The 19,845-nt window shown below is 32.4% G+C and overlaps 1 protein-coding gene across 3 annotated transcripts in view; it reads left to right on the top strand.

Annotated features, from left to right (window-relative positions):
* Nucleotides 1-19,845, top strand: part of CBLB (Cbl proto-oncogene B) — a 194,905-nt gene that overhangs the window by 104,547 nt on the left and 70,513 nt on the right. For all 3 annotated transcript variants that reach the window (XM_069472571.1, XM_069472573.1, XM_069472572.1), the window contains 5 exons: nucleotides 494-650; nucleotides 6,320-6,441; nucleotides 10,700-10,837; nucleotides 13,889-13,976; nucleotides 17,266-17,397. In XM_069472571.1, the coding sequence (XP_069328672.1) occupies nucleotides 494-650; nucleotides 6,320-6,441; nucleotides 10,700-10,837; nucleotides 13,889-13,976; nucleotides 17,266-17,397 (637 nt within the window). The remainder of the gene's footprint in view (nucleotides 1-493; nucleotides 651-6,319; nucleotides 6,442-10,699; nucleotides 10,838-13,888; nucleotides 13,977-17,265; nucleotides 17,398-19,845) is intronic.

Below are 19,845 nucleotides of genomic sequence, written 5' to 3'. Positions count from 1 at the left end.
AGCAGAAATGTCTTCATGACTTTCCACCTTAACCTTCTTGAAATGGTGGATACACATTACTCTTTCATGCAGTGAATAAAAGATTTCTACTATTATGTGGACCCATCTTCTTGTGACTATTTTAAGAAAATAGAGGAGAATTTAATCTTGATTCACGGTTAAATAACCTTGTATACACAAATGAAGAGCTAATGACACATAGGACTTTGACCAAATACCTTCTTTCAGATGTTTTCCTAGAGATGTCTTGATAGGCAAAGACTGTTTGAGAGAAAAATTAATTTAAATTTTTGTCATTTTCTTAGCAAATGCAAAATAATTGAGTTAGCAGAACCCAATACATATGTTCTGAATTATGAACAATATTCTCAACTATTTGTCTTTTGAATACAAATATAATTATATTAATTTTATGATTGTTCTCTTTCAATGGAAGGTATGTCTTAAATGACACTTGATTCAATTACTCATTTTTTTTTTTTCCCTTGTACAGAACTATCGTACCGTGGAAAGTATTCAGACAGTGCCTTCATGAGGTCCATCAAATTAGCTCTGGCTTGGAAGCAATGGCTCTAAAATCAACAATTGATTTAACTTGCAATGATTACATTTCAGTTTTTGAATTTGATATTTTTACCAGGCTATTTCAGGTAAGCTTATACTTGCTTAGTCTATCCATTCCTTCCTTCCCTCTCTCTCCCATCGTTCTCTCCTTCCCTTTCTCTTTCTCTACCCCCCCATGCCTCTCTCCCTATCTCTCTCTCTCTCTTTCACTTCCCTCTCTCTCTCCCTCCCTCTGTCTCTCACATACATACACACAAACATATGGAAAATAGTCTCATTCTTGGTAGCCTATAATTTTACTGGTATGTTTGGTCATTGCTATAAGTTTAGGGTGAGCCATCTCGCTTTAGTTTGGAGTATCAGGTGTTATGAGCCTGGTGGCTGCTTGTTAGCTTTAAGAAGATTCATGCAAAGGAGCTTTGTTTTAAACTCCCTATTTAGTTTCTCACTTTACTTTGTTGATACATCAGTCCAGTGACTGATAGAATGCAAAATTTACAGATGGGCATTTGCCAGAGTTGTATCTAAACTTCTTTCTCCCCTTACCCTTCTGCATTCCTTAGGTGAGAAGGGAAATCATACACATAGAAATAGCAAACTGTTGTGTATAGGGGTATAGTGTGATGTGTACTCTTTGATAAATTGCTTTGCTCATTCAGTCATATGCAGTGAACATTTTTCCATGTAAATAAATATTCCTCATCAATGATTTTGAATTTTCATTTCCTATATTATATTACATCAAAACAGTATGTCAGTATTAATTTAACAAAGCTTTCTTTTGGGAAATTTAGATTTTTTTCATCATTATCCCTAATGTAAACAACTTTTGGGTAAACATTTTTATTCTGTTTATTGGTTTCTTTTTATAATCAATCCCCATAATTGTTTTCACATAGCTATTCAGAAAAAGGTATATATGGATGCTATCATTTTTTTTTTGCATGTCTTAATGGAATTACTCTGATGAAGACTTGAAATTTGTGTCTTGAGGTTGGCTCTGCCACTAAAATGTTTATCATCTGTGGGATTCAATTCAAGTAGTCAAAAAATGAAGAGTCCTGCTTAAAATTGTTATGATTCTATTAATATAAATTATATAATAAATGAGGTAAATTGATCAGAAACTAGTCTTATTTATATTCTGATATGCTTCTTTATTCTTTTAATCTGAAGTAAGATTTTTTTCTCTAGAAAACATGCTTTCAACAAATGTTAGAGTATGATGTTGGTTTCATGTTTTCCGTGTTCTGTGAATTTTACTTCTCTGATTTATGATTCTGCTTAGCACTAGCTAGGCAAGGATTGGGTGATTGATTCATGTACGAAAACAACGTTGCATGGAATAACTTTTAATTTATGAGAGAACCTGTTAATAGAAGACAGATTAACTCCTGTCAACAATACATATAGGATATGTTTTTATTATAATTTCAAAATCATAATTCTACCTTGTCTATAGGGCAAGAAATTAGATAAATTACTACTGAAAATGTGTTTTTGCTTATTTTAAATTTGTAGTACTTTCATGATTATTCATTGGTAAATACAGGTTGTCAATTCATGTTTTTTCTAAGATTTCGAGATACAGTTTAGAAAAAAAGTTGTTATCTGAACCTGGTCATGTTATAATGGAACCTCTCCTTTCTTTAAGATTTTCTGATAATGTTCCAGAATAAATACTTTATTTATTTAACACGATACAAAAACATTCTAAATAATAAGATCTTTGCTTCTTCACCTTGTGAAATAAGAGAGTAAAAGTAATTTTCATACATTAAACCAAACTGCTCATTCTGAGAAGTGAGTATTTTTTTTGCAACGAGCCTGGATCACTTTTTAGTGTGGGTATTAAATGCTAGAATGCCCCAGAGTTATGTATTAACAGTATAAGGGCAACTTAATATTGGTTAAATACTTATCTAAACTGCTACTTAATATGTGCACATATTTTCTTATAAGCTGTTTTACTTTAAAACAGTGTAAGTAACCTTAATACTCTAAGGTTTGTATATCTTATTTATGATCACTAGGATGGGAGAAGTAAGAGATCTTTTTAAGTAGAGCTACTATGAAGTTTTAGATAATATAACCAAAATCTTACCTGCACCAAAGAATGCCTAATCTCCTTCAAAACACATGTTATAGAAGTAGCTGAAGAACTCTCATTAACCCCTTTATCTTTCTGAGATTTTTTTACTTCCTTTGATTTCTATACTCGTAAATAAAATACTCTGAGTATAATCATGCATGTGCCTTAAACCATGATAAAATTGGTCCTGTGCATAGAGAAGTAAATGTTTTAACTTTTGCTGATCTTTTATTTTTATACAACCTTAAAAATTGAGTGATAGTTTTCTTAAATGTATTATATTCATTAAATTCTTATATTTGTATATTCTATAAGAAAAATGCAAGTTTTGTTAATTCTGTGACTGAACATATATGCTGCTATAGCCATGATATTGGTGGTTAATTAGCAATGAATTCTTCTACCTCTACATTTTTGGAGGTGGGGTATAACAGAGTGGGGTCTGCAAGTGGGTAAGGTGCACTCTCAAGTTTTAGGGACTGAAGTAGAAAAAGTAACATAGGCATTTGGGGAAGGAGTCAGCAGAGGCCAGGAGATGAAATTGAGAATTGCAGAAAGAATGAGAGAAGAACAGTTGTTTCCTCTTGGGCATCATCCTTGTAGTCAGGCAGCACTTGAACAAATGCTGGGGATTCATTTGGGGGATCTTGTTGTGGTCACCTTCGTTGTTTCCTCTTCTTTCTTCTGCCTTTATCCTTCTCTCTTCTCTTAAAGTCATTTGGAGATGTTGGGATCAGTAGGTCCTAAAGTCTTGGATGGAAAAAGGGACTTTGTTTTTCTGTTTCTTTTTCCTGAGGCTGTTGCTCTCCTTTTCCTCCTATTTCCCACTGTTAGAGAAAATGAGGTTGTTGAGTAATGGGACACTAAATTTGAGGGGTGTCTGGGTAAGGAAGGAGTGTTTTCGGAGAATATCCTAGTGACTGTGGAATATATAGCATCAATGGAATAAGGAGGAAAATCAAAGAGAAGGAAAGTCATCAGTTACAGCAACAAACCATAGAGGGCATCTGGACAGACCAGCCAAGGCCCCTCTTCCAACTTAAGTTGTAAGTCAGCTCTTCTTTAAAATAGTAGCATTTGGTGAGCTGGGTGCAGTGGCTCACGCCTGTAATCCTAGCACTCTGGGAGGCTGAGGCAAGAGGATTACTTGAGCTCAGGAGTTCGAGACCAGCCTGAGCAAGAGCAAGACTCTTTCTCTACTAAAAATAGAAAAAATTAGCCAGGTGTGGTGGCACATGCCTGTAGTCCCAGCTACTCGGGAGGCTGAGGTAGGAGGATCACTTGAGCCCAGGAGTTTGATGTTGCAGTGAGATATGAGGAAGCCACTGCATTCTAGCAGGGTGACAGAGTGAGACTCTGTCTCAAACAAACAAAAGAAAATAGTAGCATTTGGGAGAATGGAGGGAGTTGTCTCTTATTCTCGTCATTAATTTCTGTAATGCTTTTAACATCTCCAAATAACTTAATGTTCTTGTGTGTAAAAAAAAATGTTCCCTTATCTAAAAAACAAATTTCAAAAATAATTCTTATTCTCCAGAGCACTTTGTTTTGCCTTAAGTCATTAGTTGGCTAAATACTTTAAAAAGAAAAAAACACATAAGTACCACGTGTTTCTGACTGTTTCGAGTGGGTTGCATTCACAAGAAAAACAGTACACAGACTCATTCTATTACATAAATATTTTTGCAATTAGAAGTTGGCTTTCTGGATTATGTACTAAGAAATAGTTGCTAAATGCTGCAACAGTTGACTCAAAACTACAATTTCTTTTCTATTTTTTTAATTTGTATTTTGATCTGTGTATTGGCTCTCTATAAAGTTCTGCATTTTTTTAACAATGCTTCCATTAATTTGTATAGACTTTAATGGAAGTGACCCAAATATTTGTTTGATCTTTCTTCCATCCTTGTCCTTTGTAGATGGGGAAGTAGAATAAAATAAAATAAAACTCAGTGTCTAGAATAGCAGTTATTTCACAGTTTTTTTTTAACATATGCTGATATTTTTCCAAGTATTGTTTTATGCAATTTGTAGTCATGCCTTAAGAAGAAAATTAAAAACATGCATTTCTTTTTTCAAGTACCATAGACAGAACTTCTCTCTCATATTAGTAGTCTCCATAGCTCCTTTTTATCCAATTAGGTATTTATTTTAGTGTGATGGGGAAATACCCTGAAGACTTTTCTTGTTATGTCAAAAAAGGCTAAAAAACTCTATTACTGAATCATTCCTTCCCTTGTTATCCTCATCTTAAGGGATATAATCCTTGAAGAATTCTGCCTTGTAAATTTGAAACTTGCTTAACAATAATGAGAAACAAGCCTCAAAGCAAACAAAAGCAGGAACTCTCTGTCTTAAATAATCATATCTAGGATGACTATTTCAATAGCTTTAACTTGGCAACATAAAATACCTTTTTTTTCTTTTATGTAGAAGATTCAAGTTAATAATCTGGCACATCAGATAGAGTATGCTGCCAATTCCTTGGAATAAATGTAACTTTAGCCTTAAAAATATTGCAGAGATGATTCATCCACACTCTCAAGTAAAGTTGTCTATCATTCACTGCCTTTTTTTTCTTGCCATGGTAACTGGAGGAACAAGTAATCACATTAAAAAGAGAATGATACATTGGTACAAACTATGTATTTTTGTGAAAGGTTTTTTAGATAACTCACTTTTATACCATAAGACTTTTCTAATTTTATAGTTGTTTAAGGATAAGCCAGATGTGAGTACACTAGTATGTTACCATGGAAGGAACCCTAGCCTTTCAGACAAGTCACCATTGAGAGGATGTGTTCAGCAATAATTAGTTCTGACTGCTTGCTATGTATCTGACTCTGTGCATGGATTCTGGTGTCCCGTCAGTGAGCAAGACAGGCACGATCCTTGCCCATAGGTAGCTTTTGGTTAATGTGTAACCTTTGCCAAATCACTCAAGTACCATAATATGGTTTCTTATTCTATAAAATGAAGCAGTAGCGAACAAAACAGACACACAGAGAGGTGTGAGGAATGTGACAAGAGGTGACAGTTTTAAATAGGATGATCCTAGATGGCCTTGTTGTGGAAGAAGTGACATTTGAAGAAAGGAATGACATGGATATTTGAGGGAAGAAAATTCAGGTAAAGAAATCAAAACAAAGGCTCTGAGGTGGGAGAGGGCTTTTGTGTTCAAGACAAAAGCAAAGAGGCCAGTGTGGCTGGAGAAGAGGTAGGAAGTGGGAGTTATAGGAGATGGGGACAAAAAGGGAAATGGAGATAAAGCTCTATATACCCTCTACCCCATGCATGAGAATTTTGGCTTTTATTCAATCTTAGAAGGTTTTGCACAAAAGAGTTATGTGACTTATGTTTGAAAGTGATCACAAGTACTGTAGTGAGAAAAGACTGTGCAGGGAAGAGATTACGTGAGTTTTCTTTTGCTCTCCATATTCTATTCCTAAAAAGCTGTTTTCTGCCTAATGATATTTCTCCAAAAGAGATGAAATTATTGCACATTTGCTGTTAGGTAACAAAGGTTGACCTAAACCACATAAGCTCAGATTAACTTAAAAAATATCCAAGAGAATTTCATTAAGTGTATTAAATGATGAGTTGGTATGTAATCGATAGTTGATATTCTCTAAATAATATCTTTTAATATATTTATATTTTTAGCCATGGGGCTCTATTTTACGGAATTGGAATTTCTTAGCTGTGACGCATCCGGGTTACATGGCATTCCTTACATATGATGAAGTTAAAGCACGACTACAGAAATACAGCACCAAACCCGGAAGGTAAGACTCTTAGCATCAGTATCATGTGATGTATTTAAAGATGAAAAATCTTCTATGGTTCTTTCCTAAGTAAATATGTGACCCACTAGGAGTATTGGTGCATGGTGTGGGTAGAAAAGCTAGTAGACTAAAATGGTATTTCTTAACGGAATCCTTTAAATTGATAGATTGTGCTTGCTCTGAAACCTTGGATTCATAAAGTGAAAGGGGATGTGTTCCACTTTCTGTTTTCATGATACCTGTGTTTGTGTACAAAATTTTATGTATATATTTGAATACTTGAATGTTGTGCTATAGACAAAATAAATAGAACAGTTTAATGTTCATTATTTTAGGATATTTTTAAAGACACTCTGTTGGGGTCTATGATAAATACATGTGAGCATGTATAAATACATATAAACATATGTAAGTACATAAGCATATATAAACCCACTATTACAATCCAAACCAATTTCCCATCCTCAAAAATGGCTTCCATAGTATCTCATGCTTCTTCACAGTGTCAGAATTTATGTTTTATTTCCCAGATGATGAATCTGAGTGAGACCCCTGTGGTTTTAACCAAGAAATCACAGCTTATTAATAGCAAATCTGCAGCCAGAAAATATCTCTTCCCTATGTTAGTATATTTTCCCCTGTGTCCCATCTAGAAATGAATTAGGTACATAGTAGGCATTTGTGCTATGGCACTTGTGCTATAGCAAGGAGTGTGCTAGGTATGTATAGCAGTAGTGACATTAGAAACACGTCTATAGAGTACTCGCATTTTAGTAGGAGATGCTATTCCAGTGTCCATTAGTTTACTGATTTTCGTATAGAGATTATTTCATTTTAGGAATGCATTTGGTTGTTTTTTTAAGTCTGCCTTTTTCTTCTAGTATCATTTTTATTTGATTTGTAGCGCGTGCATATGTTTGTCCTTTAACAATATTTTCTTAATTACAAGCCAATGATGTTTCCTTTCTTCTCTGCCATAATGAAAAGGTCTACCTTTTTTCTTCTATAGGAATTTATATGATATATAAAAAGTAGTTAGTGTAGAAAATAGTTTATCTCCTGTTGAAATATTCTGTTTAAGTTAAGGAGAGTTAGTTTTCATTGTAACCACGACACAGGTCAGATACTTTGCATGTTGATTAGTGGTTTAGACAAATCATTGTGTTTCATTCGAGAATCTCTCATGACCAGATTTTTCCATAGTTTTACTCTCTTGATGAATATCATATATAGTATCTTTCTTGCTCCTGGGCTATGATTTGAAAAATGTTATGTGGTTGGAATCATGCAGTCAAATAATTTAATGGGCAAGTTATTTGGGAAATTATTTTGTCCAATCCTATAAAAATAGTAAGGAAACTGAGGCATTTCTTGTTTTCTTGTTCAACATCATGGAGACCTTGAATGACTGTGTTGGTATTAAAAGCCAGGTCTCATCACCATTTTGAATAGTTCTCTTAGTTAAAAAAAAAATACTGCCCTGGGGAACATTTAACATAGATCTACCAGTGTTATCTTCAAATGCATCATGAGACATACATTATGTATAGCTTTTTTATATGTCAATCATATCTTAAAAAAATAGAACACTACCCTCTGAAACAGTATCTTCCATTCCTTCCTAACTTGCTGTGCAACAATTTTTTCTACTAAATTTTGGATAAAGATGAACTGAATAGTATATAGTAAATTGTCGTATGTAAAGTATGATGCAGTTATTTAAAATATGTTTAGGAAATCATATTTAATGAACAAATCAAATAATTTTGATAAATATTTGCTTTATAGAATATCTGTGTTTAACTGTTCCTTTCTCTTGGAAAATTTATTTCGTTTCTTTGGCTTCATAATAAGGAAAATAGTTGGATTTATTATAAGGACATTTGGATTCCTTAGGTTGTGCTTTATTGGGGATCCAACTAACAAAACGTTAGTGACCTGATGAAATTAATTATACTGGAGAATCTAGGTGAAATATCCCTTGGATGACTTTTAGTGTTAAAGAGTAACCTTGAGGCTGGGCATGGTAGCTCATGCCTGTAATCCTGACTGGGAGTCCCACATGAAAAGATCTCTTGAGACCAGGAGTTTGAGACCAGCCTGAGCAACATAACAAGACCCCATCTCTACAAAAAATAGAAAAAAATAGCCAGACATGGTGATGTGTGCCTATAGTCCCAACTACTTGGGAGGCTGAAGCAGAAAGATTGCTTGAGCCCAGGAGTTTAAGGTTGCAGTGAGCTATAATGACTCTACTGCACTCTGGCCTGGGCAACAGAGCCAGATCCTGTCTCAAAAAAAAAAAAAAGTGACCTTGAACCCTAAACCACCCTGTCAACATGAAAAAAATTCATCTGATTATGTTGTATGTGTCATTTAAGAGAGCAAGGTGCTAAAAATAAAGCTAAAAAATTCACCACAAGAGGTTGGGGGTGTGTAGCTAGCAGAAAAGGTATAAAAATGTGCAAATGAAATGGAAGAGGAAAAAAGAGCATGAGAAGGAGAAATTGTTTTGAAAAGCCATATTATAGCTCTTTCCAAATTGTTATTATTACTATCTGTTATCTCTGTGAATTGATTGAACCTCCTCTGTAATAATCGGTTTTAGAAACACCATCCTAAAACAGTGTTTAGAGCAACAGAAAAGGATGTTAATTAAAAACTGAGGAATTTCACAAGTATGTATTTCAGTGTTTACTAGATTCTTAGCATATCAATAAATATGGAATTACTTTTAAAATTACTAAAAATTCAGATTTGTAATTATTTTCTTCAATTTAATATACTTTAAATTCTGATGAGATCCATAGTACACACTGATCTTTAAGATTTCTATTTGACTTTTAGCTTGAAAGAATTTTATCATATTAATTTGTTAATGTAACAGTTTAATAATGAACTTCTGAATTATAATTTATAGTGACTTTCTATTACTTTTGGTACTTGTCATAACATCACAACCATAAGTCTATGTGGAATTATTTTATCTGATTCTGATTAATGATGCCAAGAATTAACAAGTTGATATCCCATTTTCAGGCTCTCTAGGGAAATATGTTTTAGACTTCCCTGAAAAGTCCTTTCAGAGGTTCTATTACCAATATTAAATTAATAATATTTTAAAATCATACCTCTTTCCTTTCTTTAAAGAACTAATTTTCTTGAAAGATGAAATCACATGCACTACTGAACATATTAATTAAGTCCAATGATTGTATATCCATTATATATGCTAAATTATGTCTTAAAAATTTACTTTTATAGTACTTGGTTCATCAATAACTAAAATATATTAAGAGATACATATTTCTGCCACATACATATAGCAGCTAGGGTACTAAAATATAGCCAACTGTATTAGTCATTGTATAAGTTGACTTACTTTTAATCTGTTTAATGGGTTATAAAATCTAGAAATTGATACCATGATAGCATGATTGAGTACAGTACACTTAGAAGTGTACTTATCTAAGTGTACTGATCTAAAGTGAAATAAGTAAATGAATACATAAATGATAATGATGAATTTAAAAGCAAGTCAATGTCTCCTTGCATTAGAGATTAATTTTAAGGGACTCATCTTTCATTTGGTTTTTATTTTTAAACTATCTTGATTTCCTATTGCAAGGCATTGAATTTGACATGGTTGGATGGCATCCATCTAGTTTATCTTTAAAATTATCTACTTTCTCATTAATATAGTTCAACTCTTTTGAGTTTTCATTTAAAGATGAATGGCTGGAATGCTTGAAAGAAAAAGTATTATTTTTAAAGAAGTTATTTAACAACTAAAAATGTTTAATTTAATGTTTAAATTACAAAGTAATATGTTGAATTACATACTGGAAACTGTTTCAATGTTTTTCTGAGTAAACAAATTAAATTTTCACTTATTTATTTTATTTTTACTTGCCAAAAAAAATTTGTCATAGCCATTTTATACCAACAGCACTTTCATACATAACACTCCTGATGTGATGGTGATGGTAATAAATCACTTGCTAGTTTATAACTTCATTTATCTTCTCATATCACTGGAAATATTTAAATGAAAAGAAATTATCAGGGTTTCTCTTAGAAATTAATAAATGGAGAAGTACACCGGTGTTACAAATAAGTTAAAAGAATATCAGGAATGTTTAATTATCAGGAATTCTAAACATTCTGTTTTTTCTTTTGCTTTAATGAAACCTAACAATTGTCTAATAGTTGGCTTATATTTTGAATGTAATTTAACATAATTTTCTTATATTTGCAGCTACATTTTCCGGTTAAGTTGCACTCGACTGGGACAGTGGGCCATTGGCTATGTCACCGGGGATGGCAATATCTTACAGACCATACCTCATAATAAGCCCTTATTTCAAGCCCTGATTGATGGCAGCAGGGAAGGGTTGTAAGTATGAGAAACAGGAGTCAGGGTGGTTATGATTCACAAATCTGAAAAATAGAGACTGCTTTGTGCTGGAGAGAATGGATAGTGAGGCTGGTGATCTGGCCATTTGCTTTGTATCTCTAAACAGAAATAACGGATGCTCTTTAGTTTTTATTGTTCATAGCTTTAAATAGCCATCTTAAGGTAACTTAATTATTTGAATCTAACCATATGTTATAGCAAATACATTCCCACTTCAAGTTTCAATGTTAGTTTATATCTTTCATAGGAAAAGAGATGGGTACTTAAAAGTAGTTTTAAAATAGATATAAAACTGTATGTATATTAAGAGAAAATTCTTTAAAATAATTGACTTTTGATGTCTCATGTAACTCTCAAATTGCTAGCTTTACTTTTTATTTTCACTAGTAATGCCATATTTTCTTTTTTTCCTCCTTCTTTTTTCTTCTTCCATCCCTTCCCTTCCTTGTCTCTTAGTAGACCTTTTATTTACACTAATAATGTCTCCATATTCTGGAATTGTATATTAATAGCTAAGTTCAGTTTACCTCAAGCTATTCTTTTTTAAAATGTAAAAGTAAATAAGTTCTCCTCCTTTGCGTTTTTGACTGATAATGACTACCCCGCCCACACATACAGAAAGTTTGGACAGTCTGTTAGGCCACTTTGTAGTAAGCATAGGTTCTTATTCATTTTAGTCACATGCCATTCCCTTCATCCTGTCCTTCATTCTCAGTGTTAATGTATCACTTTGCCTTTTCTTGCTCTCTGCCTTGCTGAGTAACTTAGAGATGTATGGATCCAACTTGCTGCAGCATTGATTGTGATAGAAACCTAGCAGGAGAAAGTCCACCAGAGTTAGCAAAGAACAAATGATTTAAGTTTTACCTTTTCCAAAGTAATTACAAAAAAAAAAAAAAAAAGAAAAAAAAGTGATGGCATTTATGTGAAGAAAAAGAATACATTTTTTTTTAAAGCTATGAACTTTTAAGAAATTCATTATATAGGAATTATATGGCAAATTACGGCACCAAATGTATATTTCTCTTTTTTCTTCTATTTTTTATAATTTGCTATTCTTAGTTATGTATATTTTACCTTTAGTGTATCAAAGATTCATGTTTGTAGCTTTTGCTTCATCATGATTGCAGGCTTTTATTTTTTTAAATAAAACATACTTTGAAGTTTTAATTTATAAGTACAGAGTATGAGTGGGCAAATCTGTCGATGGAATAATTTTGATGTAGCTTGTTTGTGTTATGATGCCTTCCATCTATTTTTTTCAAAAGTACATCAAAAAGGAACATATTTTAATATGGTAATCAGTTAAGCAAAGCCTCAAAACTCCTATACAAATTAACTGTTAACATTACCCACACACACGCAGAGAAGCATATTCAGAGGGATTTGGCTAGTTGAATTTGAACTTTAATGATATAGGATAAAATAGATTTTATTATATTAATTAGATAACATTTTTCTTAAGATTGGTAAAAACATAGAATATTATGTGGTCTAGCTAACATCAGAGTCCACTGTATTTCCTTATAGTTAATCCAATATTGTATGACATAGATGATATAGAAGTCTATTTTGATAACCATCCAAGATTCTTCACTCTTTTAGTGCCATTGAAAGGGGCTTATCAGCTATATTCTGGTCATACTGAGGACAGAAATCATCAAATTGCCCCTGACAGGTTAAATAGAACCTTTTAACCTTTACTCTGGCTCTTTTATTGTCATCTTTGTAATCTTTCATTTCTGAATTCTTCCTAGAATTTCTACACATTTTTGAGGTGGAATGGATAAAATGTTATCTAATTTTAAATAACCAGTTTAGAATATGAAAAGAAAATTACTCATCAGCTTTTACTTATCATTCCTTATTTAATATTTGTAGAATTTTGTACCCCTCCCTAATGATACTCTCCATTTGTATTATATTTAGATGTAGTTAACTCCATTTCCTAAATTAAAAAAAAAAAAATCATCTCACTGATCTGTCCCTTACCATATGAGAAGTACTTGTCCTTTAAGTTCATTTTTCTGGTTTTCCTGTGTAAATTCTAACACTTGTTAACATGCTTGTAGACTGTTCATTTAAGGATAAACTTTTTTTGTTACTTTACAGAATAGTTTTTCCCTTTAAAATATTCAGTACTATTGTATTCTTAATTTTTCATTCAAGTCATCTAGTATGTAAAGATATTAAAGAGAATTATCCACAATTTAGTGAATTGATGAAATCCAGCTGTAACAGTATCACTTATTTTTTAATCAAAAATAGGTATTGCCAGCACAATAAACTTTATTTTTAATTAATTTGAGTAACAAATGAAAACTCAAACACAGCAACATGGCATTATTACTCTTAGTTCAAATTTCAGTTTTCTCTGATAATAGAACCTTAGTCTATAGACCATTCTGTGTTTATAACTTTATAGAAGTCAATGAAACATGAAATTGTAATGTTTTCTAATTTTGTAAACGTGTGTGTATGCATGTGTGCGTGTGTGTGCGCATGTGTTTGGGAGAGTGGAAGGTGAGTCAGAAGAAAGAGATTGGGAAACTGTAAAAACAGGAACAACTCAGAAGTGTTGGAGTAACTTGTGGCCTTTAATTCTATTTTTTTCTCTGTGGTATTAAATGTGGTGTAAAATGATCCAGTTAACTACCTGTGTTTCTGATGAAACACATAATAATTGCAAATAGTTATATATTCAAAGTGTTTTGAAATAGAATATAGTTGACCAGTAAAATAAATTTTTAATTTATATAAGAGACATATATTAAAGGTATTTAATCAAAAATGGTTGCTTAGTGGCCGAGTCCATATTCATCATGTTTTTCTTATATGAAAATGATTTCTACATTTTAAATGTCTTAAGATAATGTAATATTATGGAACAGTGATACAATATATTATTTATATGTTACATAAAAATAAACATCAAAATATATGTTCATATATAAAATAATTCAGTTAAATATTCATAAGTGCAATTAAAACTTATATATTTAAGGTAATAAAGTTTCTGTTTAAATTCAGTTATCTTTATCCTGATGGGAGGAGTTATAATCCTGATTTAACTGGATTATGTGAACCTACACCCCATGATCATATAAAAGTTACACAGGTAAGGACAATTTCTGGAAAAGTATAATTAGTACGTATCTGTAATACCTTTAAAATAAATAAGATTCTCTAATTATAGCTAAAATCATGCACAGATATGTAATACAAAAGATACTTAAGGAATTCTAAGTATGTTTGATCAGAAATTACCTTTGAAAATTCTTTTTTTTTTTTTTTTTTTTTTTTTTTTTGTTGAGACAGAGTCTCACTTTGTTGCCCAGGCTAGAGTGAGTGCCGTGGCGTCAGCTTAGCTCACAGCAACCTCAGACTCCTCGGCTTAAGCGATCCTACTGCCTCAGCCTCCCGAGTAGCTGGGACTACAGGCATGCGCCACTATGCCCGGCTAATTTTTTTTCTATATAGATTTTTAGTTGTCCATATAATGTCTTTCTATTTTTAGTAGAGACGGGGTCTCGCTCAGGCTGGTCTCGAACTCCTGACCTTGAGCAATCCACCCGCCTCGGCCTCCCAGAGTGCTAGGATTACAGGCGTGAGCCACCGCGCCCGGCCTTGAAAATTCTTGCATAAAAATTTCTGATGTTAATATTCTTGTTTACAATATAGTATTGGCACTTATATTAGGGAGATAAATGGATAAATCCATAGGTAGATACATAAATGTAAGAGAGAATCATAATTTAGAAAACTATAAAAAACGATTAGAGTATTACATGCTATAGCTTTTAGAGTCAAATGGGTAATTGAAGCCTATTAAAGATAATAATTATATTTTTCTAAATCCATTGTTCCCAGCCTCATAGATTATGAGTGAGAATGTAAGTTGATAGAAGCTTTCTTGAGGGTAATATTTAGTAATTACAAAAATCTAAATGAAAACATCTTTTTGTTCTAGATTCCATATATGTATATTCCTTACATATATATATCTCACTCACACATGCCCACAAAGATCTGTAGAACAGGATATTCATTGTAAAGTGAAAAATCTACAAAATACCTAGGTGTTTAATAGTAGATTACAAGTAAAACACACCATGGTGTACTCATACAGTGTTATGTGAAGTCATCAACTGGGGGGAGGTGGCTCTATATACATGGAAACTTTTGAATTGTACTTTAAAAAAATTACAGTTATGGAAAGCAAAATTATGTAACATTTCATTTTGTAAAGTTACATTATATAAGTTCAATTTCTGTAAACAAATAATAAGAAATTACTATATATGAACATAAGAGTATACTTTTAGAAAATAAAAATAAAAAAAACACCAAGCTGGTAAGAGAATTGAAGTGACAAGGATTGAGGAATTAGGGAGAGGATGAAGGGGGATCTTGGAATATTTTATTTGACATAAGTGTAATTTTAAAATATTTTATATTTTAGATATAGCCATCCTTTTTATAGTAAATAATAAAAATCTAAGGGAAAACACCAAACCAGAGAGAAGTTACAGGGTTTTTTGAAAGACAGTAGATACCGATTTACTTTATTCATAGTTCTCCACATTTCAGTCCCTGCAGCCTTTATAATTATGTGAAACATACTTGTTGACATATGTATAACTTGTGGATACCTTTTTAAATTTAACATATGGCCAGGCACAGTGGCCCACACCTATAATCTTAGCACTTTGGGTGGCTGAGGTAAGAGGATCACTTGAGCCCAGGAGTTTGAGGTTGCCGTGATCTGTGATCGCATTACAGCACTCCAACCTGGGTGACAGAGCAAGACCTTGTTTCTTAAAATAAATAAATAAATAAATTAGTAAATAAATCTTTACTATTCAAAAAAATTACGCAGTGCTTGTGTATTTTCTAACGTGTAAAAGGATACTCATGAGAGACAGTTCCTCTTTATAAAACCATTTAAAACAAATAAATCTTCAGAAGTAATATCATTCCCTTAAGTTACTCAAAAATACTCTTTTTTTTAATTTATTTTTATTTTTATTTTTTATTTTTATTTTTATTTTTTTTCCCCATAAATACTCTTATCCCTTAGTTTACATTAGTTTTGCATCTGTGATTTTGGCATATTGTAATTTTTTTACAATTGTAAATTTGTTCTCTGAATAGTCATAACCAGAATCAATACTAATCTATTATTTCAGGGACATTAGCAATTTGTAACTTATTTTGGATTACATTAGAGTTATTTCTTTTCCATCTTGATCCATTCTCTCTTGTCTTTTTCCTTAGTTTCCCTAAAAATCATATACTAACACATACATACATCATTGTAGACATAATTTATATTTGTATGTGTTTAAACATGTGCATGCATGTATATCTATATATATGTATATATTTCTTTTTTTACCAGGGTTGTGATATCTTTAGTAGATTGTGAACTAAATATTGTCATTTATTTATCCTACTTGAGGCCACACACATTGTAGGCACTTACTAGGCTGAAATGTTGCTTTATGCAAATTTTGATTTCAAAATTTCTTTGTATCTCTCAATGCTTTTTTAGTATTTTCTCTACATTTACCAATCTGTTTGTATCTTGTCACACAGATCTTTTCAATATTTTATCACTGAGAATTTTACTATGCAAATGTTCTAAGCTAAAAATCACAGTAATTCAAGAGAATTGAAGTTTAATAAAACAATTTTTGGTTACTGAAGTAATTAGTTTTCTTGATAGTGTTAGATAGGAAAAAAGTATGCACTTTTGAGTCAGAGACTTAATTTAGAATTTGAAGAAAACAATTTAAACTTATTGAGCCTCAGGTATTTTTTTCTTAAATTCAGTATATATCTTCTTAGGCTTAAAGAGTACAGGAAATAGTGTGGACCACAGTGCGTGGCAGGCAGAAAAGGCTTGGGAAATGTTTGTTGCTTTTCCTCCATTCTGGAATTTCTAAGGATACCAAAGAAATAAAATTTAGTGTTTAGCCAAAACTATATATATATATATATATATATATATATATATATATGTATTTTTTCAATTTGACAGTGAAGTTAAATGAGCATGTAGCATTTACCAAGAAGATAAAATGATTTATATTGCCATCTTAAAGCCATGGGTTTTGTCTTTTGAATTAATTTCACTATTGAAGCAAGTCCCTTCCTAAATGATCATTAATAGAACATTAAATACTCTGAATTATTAAAAAGCTTATAAAATAGCTAATGAAAGTTCAAACATTTTTAAAATGGATTTTGTAGAACAAAGTCTGATTATGAATGTAAGACATGTCTTAAATGATAACATAATTCTAATAGGATATTTACTGTAAGTCATTGTTTTTGAGAAAATTCAATATTAACAGTTTGTGCTAGAAATACATTAATATTGTGTTTTTTTTCTCAAATTTCAGGAACAATATGAATTATATTGTGAAATGGGCTCTACTTTTCAGCTCTGTAAAATTTGTGCGGAAAATGACAAAGATGTCAAGATTGAGCCCTGTGGACATTTGATGTGCACCTCTTGCCTTACAGCATGGCAGGTATAAGCTTGGTTTAATTAGCAACATGGATGTCTTCCTTATATGCCCGATAATTACTTCTCCTTTTAGTTTTTTCCGTCTTAGTTATTCAGGAAGTAATACTGATAAAATGCTTTATTTGAAATGGTTGTTTAAAAAAGCTTATTTTAAGTGTCTTTATATAATTTGATTTTTTATTATGTTTTACATTTTCTTTTGCATATATAACTTAATTTTATGATATTAGTTATAAGTAGTTCTTCTATAGTACCGTGGATTTCAGGATGTTCACTTATAGGTATGACCAACTAAACATACTTATACAGATTCTGAAGCCAAGTACTTTACTAGATGAATCTTAAGTTGATGTTTTTCAGCCAAAACTCCTTTCTCCTGAGCAGATGTTCCTTTCTCACATATGTCTATGGTTGCTCTGTGGGGCTAAAATAGGAGTATCAGACAGGAAATGTCTCTCAGATACTTAAAGTTCCCACAGAAACAGGGATTAAAATTTCCAATTTATAGAAGCAGAATCTCCGGCCAACAACCTTCCCATCTGTATATAGGCATTCAATAAATATAAATTGATTTGATGTTTTATAATAAGGCCTAGAGAATAATTGGCTTCCCCAGGGCTTTCTTACATTTCTTTACTATAATGAAGGTTAAGGATTTTAAATGGGATCTTTGGACAGATTTCCAGTTTTGAATATTTGGAGGATTCATGGAATATTTTGATCTAGCCATTTTGCAAGTTCTGCTGTTCAACATAGTCGTGTCAAAGCTGGAAATAGATCGATTGAATATATAGTTGACATCCCTGCCCTGTTCCTGAGCCCTCTCAGTCCTTGATCTTCACTGTCTAACCCTGCACCTCTGCGTGATCTGAGGAAGGATGGGTCTAGGGGTTGATGGAAGGGAGCTGCTACACTCAGGCCTGTTGAGCAAATTCCTTGGTGATAAAATGTAAAGAGTTTTACATTCTGTGGTATTATAAAAAGGGCCTACTTCTTCGTTTGTGGAGATTTTAAAAAATAGATGAAGAAAGAGGAAGAACTAGGAAATGAATTATACTTGGTTTATATTTTCAAAGGTCTTCCTGAGCACTCAGACATCTTTGCTACCTCAGAAAAAGTTTTCAAAATCCTTACGCTTCTCTCCTTCAACATGCATTTGGTTTACATATTACTTTAGGTTTTTCTTGATATTCTTGCCCTTGTTTCCTTTTATCCATTCATGATGTTGGTGAATTTTTGTATAGTATGAGGAGTTGGAAGAAATCATTCTCCACATGTAGGTACTTGATTGCTATTTAAGTTAACAATAATAGTTCTGAAAACTTAGCAGTGTCTTTTATAAAATGACTTTCAATGAATTTAGATATGTTGGTAGAAGACAAAACTGATTGCAAGTATGTTTCAAATATATCAGTAGGAGGTCTTATGGAGATATTGTAGACTCAGTGACCTATGAACCACTGATTGCCCTGATACCCACTGAGTGTTTCAGGATAAACATTAAACTGACAAAAGGGCCAAATTGTGTTTGTCATGTAGATTGACTCTTGCCTTCAGTGTTGTTCTCACAGGTAAGAAGAAACTAAAAGCTTTGCATTTCTCTTCTAAAGAAAACCAGAATTTTAGGCTGGTGCAAACTCCTAGTATTTTCTGCCTCAATACACAGCCTGTAATTAAGGTTATTATATATGAAATGTCTAATTTCCTTAAGTATTAAGTTTGACAGTTGATATCTCTGACATTTCACTTTGACACTTCTTATTTTATTTTTATTGTGAAGGTACATCCCTAGTCTTTCGAACACACATTTTGGCTTGTGATTATCTTTCAAATTTTTTTTAGAGCAATTTTTGTGAAAACATGGATAAGTCAAGAATTTATGTTATTTCTTAATATGAGTTCTGTCATGGAACCAATGCAGCACAGAAAGCTCAAAATATCAATGAAGTGTTTGGGAAGGATGTGGCTAATGAATGAATACACAGTACCTTGATGGTTGGAGAAGTTCCATTCTGGTGATTTTAACCTTGAAAATGAGCCATGTGGGTGAACTGAGACCAAGTTGGATAATGATGAGCTGAAAGCTGTAGTGGAAGTGAACCCATCTCAACCTACACATGAATGAGCAGCAAGGTTTGATGTTACTATTCTAACAATATTGGACCATTTGATTCAAATCGGCAAAGAAGCTGGATAGATGGGTTCTGCAGGAATTAAACAAGTGTCAGAAGAGGAATGGCCTTGAAGCTTGCCTTTCTTTGTTGTCATGATATAAAGATGAAACCATTTCTACACCGTATCATTATGTGTGAGGAAAAATGGATTCTTTTTGACAGTCTCAAGTGTTCGGCACAATGGTTGGATAAAGATGAAGTGTGGAAACACAGTCCAAAACCAAATATTCATGAGAAAAAGCTAATGTCGGTTTGGTGGTCCAGCGCTGGTATTTTCC

The sequence above is a fragment of the Eulemur rufifrons genome, chromosome 7 (genome assembly GCF_041146395.1).
Source record: "Eulemur rufifrons isolate Redbay chromosome 7, OSU_ERuf_1, whole genome shotgun sequence".
Lineage (NCBI taxonomy): Eukaryota > Metazoa > Chordata > Mammalia > Primates > Lemuridae > Eulemur > Eulemur rufifrons.
Note: the sequence above shows the minus strand (reverse complement) of the source record. Positions and strands in the feature narration are given on the sequence as shown.